Source organism: Harpegnathos saltator, unplaced genomic scaffold, assembly GCF_003227715.2.
Source record: "Harpegnathos saltator strain DR-91 unplaced genomic scaffold, Hsal_v8.6 scaffold657, whole genome shotgun sequence".
NCBI classification, from domain to species: Eukaryota; Metazoa; Arthropoda; class Insecta; order Hymenoptera; family Formicidae; genus Harpegnathos; species Harpegnathos saltator.
Window position 1 is genome coordinate 227,248 of NW_020230490.1, and position 10,117 is coordinate 237,364.

General features: G+C 33.2%; 2 protein-coding genes across 4 annotated transcripts; one reads left to right on the forward strand and one right to left on the reverse strand.

The window, feature by feature from the left end:
• Positions 1–1,018: 1,018 nt before the first annotated feature.
• Positions 1,019–6,877, reverse strand: Fancm (FA complementation group M). Of its 2 annotated transcripts, XR_003113845.1 has the most exons (14): positions 6,517–6,688; positions 6,274–6,441; positions 5,991–6,163; positions 5,805–5,894; positions 5,487–5,711; positions 5,254–5,407; positions 5,029–5,144; positions 4,840–4,959; positions 4,596–4,761; positions 4,355–4,509; positions 4,055–4,289; positions 1,926–3,958; positions 1,552–1,843; positions 1,019–1,111 (listed from the first exon to the last, which is right to left on the reverse strand). XR_003113845.1 is itself a non-coding variant. In XM_019841280.2 (13 exons), the coding sequence occupies exons 1-13, from the start codon at positions 6,686–6,688 to the stop codon at positions 1,616–1,618; spliced, it is 4,035 nt and encodes a 1,344-aa protein (XP_019696839.1). In that variant the 5' UTR covers positions 6,689–6,877; the 3' UTR covers positions 1,229–1,615. The 2 variants fall into 2 exon arrangements, 1 of the variants encoding a protein (XP_019696839.1); XM_019841280.2 differs by lacking the exon at positions 1,019–1,111 and having other exon boundaries at positions 1,229–1,843; positions 6,517–6,877.
• Positions 6,878–7,033: 156 nt separating this feature from the next.
• alpha-PheRS (phenylalanine--tRNA ligase alpha subunit) lies at positions 7,034–10,107 on the forward strand. Of its 2 annotated transcripts, none has more exons than XM_011140511.3 (8): positions 7,034–7,276; positions 7,469–7,809; positions 7,906–8,127; positions 8,225–8,340; positions 8,446–8,630; positions 8,704–9,065; positions 9,137–9,238; positions 9,444–10,107. In XM_011140511.3, the coding sequence occupies exons 1-8, from the start codon at positions 7,136–7,138 to the stop codon at positions 10,087–10,089; spliced, it is 2,115 nt and encodes a 704-aa protein (XP_011138813.2). In that variant the 5' UTR covers positions 7,034–7,135; the 3' UTR covers positions 10,090–10,107. The 2 variants fall into 2 exon arrangements, with proteins under 2 accessions (XP_011138813.2, XP_011138815.2); XM_011140513.3 differs by having other exon boundaries at positions 9,137–9,263; positions 9,444–9,477.
• Positions 10,108–10,117: the final 10 nt, after the last annotated feature.

Sequence of the window (10,117 nt, forward strand, 5' to 3'; positions counted from 1 at the left end):
AAGAAGTACGAAAGGATGACTGATCGAAAATTCAACGATTCAAGAGGCTGACATACCGATCGTGATTATTCATTTACGATTAAACACTATACCGCTTAATTCTAACAATGGTTACAGAAGCGATTGGAAAATACATCCTGGTAAGATTTACGTATCGAGAAGAATGATGACTTGCCTGTGATGCGCTAGATCGCATTGCAGATATAGCGTTGCTGCAGACGGAAGTGTAGGTACAGAGCAGGGTGTTAATAAGTCCGATTACAGGTATGACCAATAAACTTGTTGGCAGGCACAGAGCGGTGTAAGAAGTCACTGTGTTATATGTAGATATTATATGTAGATTATATGTAGATTATATGTAGATACTACAGCATCGTAGATGTTCGACCACCAGCTTGGATTTGCTCTGGAACTCACTGCCGTCGATTCAACGTCGTTTCTGTCAACGATACTCTTTACAGTGGTGGCTACACTTGCGTCCAGCGCGGATTCTGTCGTTACTTGAAAAAGTTTAACAGAACTATTCGGCTGATAAACTGGGTCGTTAGATGACAATTGCTGTTCCAAAAGCTCTCTGCGAAGCATATGCCTCGCTACCGTGTTGTGAACATTAACGACTGCAAACAAGACGAGTCCAAGGTAAAACATCTTTCTTCGCTTTATAAAACCGGGGTTTCAAACTGCAAGATGCCTGGGAAACGTAACTCATCTGACAAAGAAAAAACAAACAGAACACGAATGATTAGCGGATAGTTGATAAATCTATATCACAATCAATGATTGCACATTATTATTGTATATTTACGAGCGTAAAAAGGTGCTCTTCTTGATCGTTTAACTATCGGCTCAGATGTTCGTAGAATTTTGTATTTGTACACTAGTTATAAACACTATGCCGTTTTTCGCGCGGGTTTCTGAAGTGGCGCAGTTTCCTCGCTTGGCAAGAAAATTCAAGACTGAAAAAAAATGTCACTTTCTACCTATATATATGTATATACGCCGTTATACTTGTTTATACCTGCTTGTGCCTAGCCATAAACAAAATCAGATAGGATTGGGAGCATTTTGGTCTACTAGAGCATCTATTATTGGCCCTTTCGTCCTTTTATATCTGCAGAAGATAATTTCGGTCCATTTTACTTCGACCGACTAAGTGAGAATACCTGCTCCTCTGATTTTGACCACAGATATTGGTAAATATTCATTTTTTTTCAACAAACAACATGGCTATTCAGCTTTAATTTAATATCATTGATGGGACTACAATATATCAATTGTGCACTAAGCAACAAATAAATCGGACAACATTACAACTCGCTAGATGAAACAAAAATTTGAACTAGACGAATTACAAAGATCATTATCCCAAAGTATAGTTAATATTTTCTTAAAAATACCATCATCGCATTAAAGATAAGCTGATTTAAAAATAAAGTTATAAACAATTTTATTTTATATAAACATTACCGCATAAAAATACATCTTTAATCTTTAATAGATATTCACGCGAGATATATACACGCTTTGTATATAAGAAAATAAGCTTCTCACCATAATTATATCATCAAAAAGGACCATAGTTCAATACAATTTCGTTAACTCACAACACCGGAAATCAGTCTTCTTGCACTTCTATACGTAGTTGTTCAATCTCGTCCTCGCTGCTTACGGACTTGTTCAAGATGTTCATATTTTTCCTTTTGTTAATTTGCTTCGCACTATCCTTATTCAAATGGAGACGCTTGCGTTTATTGCATTCCAATTTCCTCTCGGCTACTTCCAATATCGACTCGTTATGAAATACACTCGTTTCCTCAGCGTCTTCTCTTACGCAGAACGAATCCTACGAAAAAAGTGAAAATGGAAAACATTCTATTATCTCGATTCTATTATTTTAAAATGTGCACACACGATACTCTACGTACATAAAGATACGAGTCATGCACTTGTGACAAAGACTGCGAATAGATCTCCACATTTGGATCAGGTAATCGCGGCTTCTTGAAATGGAATGCACCGGGTCTTCTGATCGGACTCTTAACAGTTTGCAAATAATGCGCCTCCATATCCACTTGATTCTCTACATTTTGAGTGTAGCTTACAAAATCTCGCAGTTCCTCGTCTATCGTGGAAGTACTTTCGTCCGAAGTACTGTCGTTAGAACTCGCCTGCGCCTCGTCGTCTATAAATTCATTTTTCTGTCTTTTCCTCTCATGCTTAAAGCTGATTTTCCGCGTAATTTCTCTATTCAGGCAGGATATTTGCTTCGATGTACTAATGTCGGATCCCAAAGCATTCTGTTCTTGTCTGCTGTTAATGCATTTGCTAGGCGCTTTAAAAGCACTCAGATCTATCGTGCTCGAACACGGATTTTTGCTTCTTTTCAGAGATAACATGGAACGCTTGTTATCGACTAATGTCGGGTTACCGAGCAGTTTTGCTTCTTTCGACGTGCTGTAAAAGTTGCTATTTCCAGCTGCAAAGCTCTTCGATGTATCACCGAAGTAGTTTTTATTGTTTACCAAGTTGTTCGTCTTGTGCAAATGATTACTTCCGTTCTTCGAAGTTTTCGATGTACGGCAAAAATAACTGCTTTCAAGTTCGTCGAATTTCTTTACGTTATCCTCTGTGATCATGAAGTCTTCATCGGAATCTTGAAAGTCCAAGTGCCGTTTCGCGTTGTATGACTTTGTGATAGAGTTGAAATTGATATGAGACAGTTTATCCTTTAATCCCGAACGTGTGTTTCTTTTTTCGATTCTAGCTTGACGCTTGTTATCAGTTGAAATCCATTCGGGACTACTATCTCTTTTACTTACGCAAAGTTCCGGCGATTTCTCTACATTTTTTTTTATCCTTGCTATTTCTTCGATAGCTTGAGTTATGGATAAGAAGCTCTCTTCCGGTTTTGAATTATGTATTGATTTACTCTTATTAAATTTATCAGATGTAAATTCAGCCATGATATCATCATCACTGAAAATAAGATCTATTTCGTCTATATCATCTATATAGTTTTCTGTCGGTTTATTTGCTTGATCGAGTTCCACTGATTTCGCAGGTGCCAATAAGCTTTGATTAAATTCATCAGCGTTCGTGTCGTCCAGAAAAATATCAGCAATACTTTCAGAAGCTGCATTGATATCATCTGTATTTTTATCAGAGGTGTTTGAAAAGTTTGAAGATACTATATTTGGGTGCGCTGTATCTTTAGTTTCTAAATCATCATCAGTTGAACTAAACGAGTCATCTAAAATATTTTCAAACATACCGGGTTCCATTTTATTGAGTATATCATCCGATAGTTCTGTTTTTGCACGATCAATCACAATGTCATTGTTATCTTTTATACTAGATGAAAGAACTTTACTTGTATCAACTGAATCTATCTCAATTTCATCAATTGCTCGACTCACGAATGAAACTATGGTTATATTTGAGTCGGAACTATCATCCAGTATGTCCTCGAATCTTACTTCATCGGTATCAATGTTTCTCTTGTTTGGAATAGTGCACCAGAAGTTATCATCGTCGATACTAATGTGATTATTATCATTCTGAATATTTTCGTTTTCACGGTTTTCCTCTGTCTTTGGTAGATGATTAATTAAATTTGTTATTAAGAGAGGTAAAGAATCGAGAATTTGTATATCAGGTATTACAAAGTTGAATGGATCTTTAACTGGTTTTGCTGCAGGAATGTAGGTTGTATCCATTTTACGCACAATTTCGGAAGATATTTCTTCCTCTGATTTTTTAACTGCACATAACGTCATGAAATCGATTCCTGCGTTATCATCGGATAAAAGTTTGACGTGGTTGGGATCTATTGTATTATGTACATTACCACTCTGTGTTGTTAATGTGTAGATATTACACGCACCGTTTTGCTTTTGCTCATATTTATTATTGGTAAGAAATTTCATCATTAATGATTCACCTGCATTATTTGATGTTGCTATGAACGAATATCAAACATATATAAATTTTTAAATAAATTAGTAAAACATAAGGACAAAGTATTGAGCAAAGATAAATTAATCATAAGACTCACTCTCTTTTTGTTTTATGCTAGATGCTTCGTTTTCCTTGTTGACTCTTTTCTTTTTCCTTTTACTACTAACATTTGGTGTCTTCTGTACTGGAGTAATATGCATCATGTGACATTCTGGAGTGAATTGATTCGGTATCATTCTAGGATTGCTTTGATATAAGGAGGAAAATATATTGCTTGTATTTAATATCTTATTGTTTATGGAATTCCTCTTAGAGAGTGTGGATTTCAGATTCTGCAAAATGTTTTATCGATATTAATATGCCTACATACAAAAAAACATGTAAATTTTTCGATTACCTCGTACTCTTTTCCGTCTGTAACAAGAATAATTATGTGACCATCTCGTTTGCGTCCCGTCCTTCCCATTCTTTGAACTAACCGGGTTGGAGAATGTTGTGATACATCAAAGCATATTATTAGGTCTACTTCACCAACATCCAATCCTTCTTCACCTACATTATATATATATATGTATATTGAAAGATTAATATATTATAGATTTAGTAAAATTAGCATTTTGTAGATTAATATGTCGCACCTATACTTGTTGAAATCAACACATTCACGTGATTATTTCTAAAATCTTCCAATGCTTTTATTTGCTGCTTCTGTTTCTGACTAGCTTGACCGACAAACATTTGCGGCCTAATTAATGGTTTCGATTGTAGAAGCAAAATGTAGACTTCATTGACTATATCCCTATACTAAATTTATAAAATGTTATACCAAACTGTTTTTTTAAATATTAAATATATAGTAATTAGAAAGATTGATATACAAACTTCTACAAAGACTATAGCTCTTGTGTCCGCATTTTCGCCATTATTCTTTCTAAAATGGCGTTCAAGTAACTCTTTCAATTTATAAAATTTATTATGTCCAAACATAATGTTCGTTGGCATCTAAAATAGTTTAATTTTTATATATTATTTTCCTCTAGGTTTCTTCTATGTTATCAAATTCTTACAAACCTCAGATACATGACCATTGGGAAGAATATCTGGAAATGGCCCAAGATAAGTTTCTATGTCATAAAGTAGTTGTCTTAACTGATTTTCATTATTCATCCAGAATTTATCAGAATGATCTAAAATTTAATTATATTTGTATAACTTATGTTTTCATAACCATTTTAGATAAAAAGTTGTCAACTAGTAAAAGCATATTACATAATAATTTATTAATTGTAAGCATACTTTGATAAAATTTGCAAAAGGCTCGCAATCCATGTCTAATCATAAGATCATAAGCATGATACATAGTTAATAATATATTCAAAGTTTTCATAATTTGTCCATAATTTCCGGATTTGTTTGTCCTTTCTTTGAATTCATTTAGCAAGTGAAATATCTGGAATTAAATGTTCACAAAATTAAAATTACATATTTTCTCTTTGTTATTATAAATCTTTGTAAACTAAATTGCTTACTCTTCCTTTTGATATGTTTGCAGTATGTCCTCGCAGTACGTTATATTGTATAAGAAACTTCACATGACGATCCATAATAATAATATATCTTTCTTTGAACTGAGCCAATTCATTACTGAGAGGTATCAAGATAGTATCAATTTTTCTCTTATTAACATATGGTATTATATCTATTGAATCTTCATCTCTCAATTCCAAATGAGAGATATATAAATTTTGTATTACCTGTGTAACAAATATATATTATAATCTTCTAAATCTTAATTATTTCTCTAATCACATAATTCTCAATCAAAATAAATAATATAATATATCTACCTCATGAACATTATCTATTTTATTTCCAGGTGTAGCAGAAAGTGCCAATATCCTAAAATATTTATTCTGTGTGGATAATATTCTGATACTCTGAAAGTGATAAGCCACAATTTGATCAATTTGTGTAAACATAATAGTGTATATATATATATATATAATTTATATATTTTCCATACTTCTCTTTACCTCACAATATGAATGTTTCCCTAAAGCTTTATGAGCCTCGTCCACAACAACACATTTAACTAAATGGCTGGGTACAATTGATTTTTCAAGATCTTTGTGAAATACTTGAGGAGTAGCAAATATTATTCTCTTTTTGAACCAATATATTTGACGGTTTTTCTGATTAACTGCACCTATAAATTAAACAATATATTTATATTATATAATGTATGATAAAACATTCAAGATATGCACATATATGCCATATTAAAAGTTATTAGCAAAAAATAATAAATGTGAAAACCTGTAAGTTTTATCATATCAACACTTGGTATTCCCATTATTTCATAACATGCATCAATCTGTTGACCAACCAAAGGTTTTGTCGGTGCAAGAAATACAATCTTTCCAAATGGAAACCATCTCCAGAAATTGTACATTATAACAGCAGCAATAAATGTCTTTCCCAAACCTAGAACACATTTAAAACTTTATATTTTTAGTCTTATGCTAATAATAACACAATGATGAGTATCTCTTTTCTTACCAGTAGGTAAACAAACTAAAGTATTGTGATATAAAGCAGTCTCAACTATATTATATTGATATTTGCGAACTGGATAATTCTCCGGATAAACCCAAGTATTTCCAGCTGACAAATCAAACCCTTTCGTCTCTGGATCCTTTGAAGTTTGAGTAATTTGCATTGATAATTCCATTCTGATGAGATTTGATTCAGTCCTTGCACTTCAGCAACAAACTCGACCGGTTCACAATAGTGACTTTTCAACATAATCGCTGTCACTTTGATAAACATTTATTTATCACAAACCATCACATCATCACGTCGATGATACAAACATTCTCGAGATTTATAAAATTTGCAAATCACGTGGTCTATCTACAGTATAACAGCCATCGCACACAAAATGACATAGATGCATATGTATAACGTAAAATCGTTTCGACCAATGAGCAATGTCATTTTGTGTGGACGGCCCTAAAATTCATATGTTACGTTACTAGATTCTTTCAGGTTTTATGGCGCATGCGTGCAGCTCCGTAATATTGTAAAATTGCGACATGATGCAATTCCACATGCTTGTACGCACCGCTTACAATAAATTTTATAACTTGATTGAAGATTGCAATAAGTAAAGGACGAAATGGTAAAACAATTACCGAATAGAATTTTAGAATACTTAGACCAGCATAATGAAGTGAATTCATTAGACCTGAGTACTGAGTTAGGAGAGAATCATGATTTGGTTATAGGAGCCATCAATAGCCTCTTAACATTCGACAATGTAAGTTTGTTCAAGTTAATCATTTGCAAATTATTATGTACTACTATATATTGCATTACCGATTATTTATACACGTAAACTTGCATGTAAAATTGATGCTAAGTAATTGTGCTTTTGTAAAATATTTGTTCAAGTCATGAAATCGTCGCAAATATGTTAAATGTTTGTCCAATCATGATCTACTTTTGATAGTTAATTACTACGAAACCTGCCATTAAAAGGACATGGGAAATTGTACCAGAAGGACAACACATATTAAAACACGGCAGCCACGAAGCGGTTGTTTACAATTCTGTTCCTGATGAGGGTATACCTCAGAAGGAACTTATAAAATTGAGTCCTTATGCTAAATTAGGTTTTTCCAAAGCAATGGCTGCTGGATGGATTCAATTGGATAATAGTACTGGTACTCCTATTGTACGAAAGAAAGTATCATCCATTGTAGATACTGTACTTGAACACTTGAAGGACATTAAAAACGTCCCAGATAAAGTGAAAATTGAATATAAAAAGAGAAACCTTATGCGAGAGGTGTAAGTATGTGATTGTAAAATAAAAAACATTTAAAAACCTGTAAAATAATTTTAGGTACTTATTTTACTTTACTTTTTGTTTCTTTTTTGTAATAGGGTGATTAATATGGTTTATGTGGTAAAAGGATCAAATTTTGCTACAAATGTAGAAAAGTTAGAAGCTGATTTGACATCAGATTTATTAGCACACAATGCTTGGAAAACCAAAAAATTTAAACCATACAACTTTGATGCTCTAGGTGCAACTCTTCAAATTGGTCACTTGCATCCACTGTTAAAAGTTAGACATGAATTTAGAAAAATCTTCTTGGAAATGGGGTATATAATAGAATAAAAAAAATTCTTATAATTATTGAGAGTAAAGTAAGATAAACTCTTTATTCAAATTGCAAGAGTGTGAATCATTACTTTGTAGATTCACAGAGATGCCATCAAACAATTATCTGGAGAGTTCTTTCTGGAACTTTGATGCTCTCTTTCAGCCACAGCAACATCCTGCTCGTGATGCACACGATACATTTTATGTTTCTGGTAATTCATTAAGAATCAATAATCAAATTCATCAAAGATTGGTGAAATAATAATCAAAGAGATAAAACTGAGAAATTATTAATCTCTATACTTTATATATTTTAGAACCATCTATTAGTACAAAGTTCCCTATGGAGTATCTTGAAAGAGTAAAAAATGTTCATAGCAAAGGAGGATATGGTTCTCGAGGTTACAGATATGACTGGAAATTAGAAGAAGCGCAAAAGAATTTACTACGTACTCACACGACAAGTGTCAGCGCACGGATGTTATATAAACTTATGGAGGAGGTAGAGTCAAAGAAAATTTGCACACAGGTTGCTCCTTTAAGGATAGTAAATTACAGTGGAAGATGTTTTATAGGGCGAGTTTAAGCCAGTCAAGTACTTCAGCATTGACAGAGTATTTCGCAATGAAACATTAGATGCGACGCATCTTGCGGAATTTCATCAAATCGAAGGTGTTATTGCCGATTATGGTCTAACACTGGGTAATCTTATCGGCGTACTGTACGAGTTCTTTAAGAAGCTCGGCGTTACACAGCTTCGTTTCAAACCCGCATATAATCCTTATACCGAGCCGAGCATGGAAATATTTGGCTATCATACTGGTTTGGAGAAGTGGATAGAGATTGGCAATAGTGGTATGTTTAGACCTGAGATGTTACTGCCGATGAATCTACCTCATGATGTCAATGTCATTGCATGGGGTTTATCATTAGAAAGGTATAAAAATTAATAAGTGCATGCTATAAAACACTTTGATACCAAGATGTAACATTTTTTTTGGATTTTAGGCCAACCATGATTAAATATGGTTTAAATAATATTCGTGATCTTGTTGGGCCAAAAGTGGACATGGAAATGGTTCACAACAATCCTATATGTCGATTAGAGAAGTAAATATCATTCTAAGTTATCGAGGTATTTATGTTGAAGCGTATCCCCTTTTGTGGAAGTAACAAGTTAAAATATTTTACCAAATTATCTTTCAAATATAAAATTAAATGATATTACATGTTATCTATTTACAAAATTATCATGCTCTGTGTTACAATTTAAACTAATTGTAATATCTAATTATTAAATTTACTTTCATGACAGAACTAGTCATCAGACATGTTTCCAACAAAAAACACAAAAACAAGAGCAAATAGGATTGATTAAAAATCAATCCTATCAAGAAGAGGAGATCAAGCAAACCACAGTATATTCTTTGAAAAAACAGGCATTTCCTAAACAAGGGCACATTATATTTTGCGACCCCGAATATCCTATTTATTTTCTAGAATCTTTTTTACGACTCATAAGACCATATTTTAGAATCTCCGTGTCAACGTATATTCATTCTACAGTAAAAAGTTTGCCGAAGAAGCTTATAGGATTTTGTTCGGATTCTTCCAATATGTATACAGATACGGATATACATATAATTTTAATTTGGAAGACTGTAGGAATTGATCCTATCATGGAGCTTCCAGGTATACGTAAAATCGCGGGAATAGTGAATATTGCACGGTACTTAAATCGTTTAGTCGAACTAACCGAAGTTGAAATATTAACGTACGAACGAGATGGTCCATCTTACGCGAGTAACGTAGACTTTTACCTGGATAAAATACACTGTGCTTTACATGGTGTGGGGACATTGCATCCAGTCTCTAAAACGACATCTTATATGTTGGGTCCATGCATTTCCATAATTGACATTATTCTTGAATCTATCGATAAGTATAAAATAAAAAAGTGATTCTCATATTTAAACTTATTCGTTTATT

Bases quoted from the DNA above. Each gene is read 5' to 3' on its own strand.
- Fancm (XM_019841280.2), bottom strand. From the start codon at position 6,688: ATGGAATTATCAATGCAAATTACTCAAACTTCAAAGGATCCAGAGACG. The intron at 4,290-4,354 runs GTAATCGAAAAA...AACATTTTGCAG, and splicing joins CAGACGGAAAAGAGTACGAG to AATCTGAAATCCACACTCTC. The intron at 1,844-1,925 runs GTACGTAGAGTA...CTTTTTTCGTAG, and splicing joins TGCATGACTCGTATCTTTAT to GATTCGTTCTGCGTAAGAGA.
- alpha-PheRS (XM_011140511.3), top strand. From the start codon at position 7,136: ATGGTAAAACAATTACCGAATAGAATTTTAGAATACTTAGACCAGCAT. The intron at 8,128-8,224 runs GTATATAATAGA...ATTACTTTGTAG, and splicing joins AAAATCTTCTTGGAAATGGG to ATTCACAGAGATGCCATCAA. The intron at 8,631-8,703 runs GTAGAGTCAAAG...GATGTTTTATAG, and splicing joins TATATAAACTTATGGAGGAG to GGCGAGTTTAAGCCAGTCAA.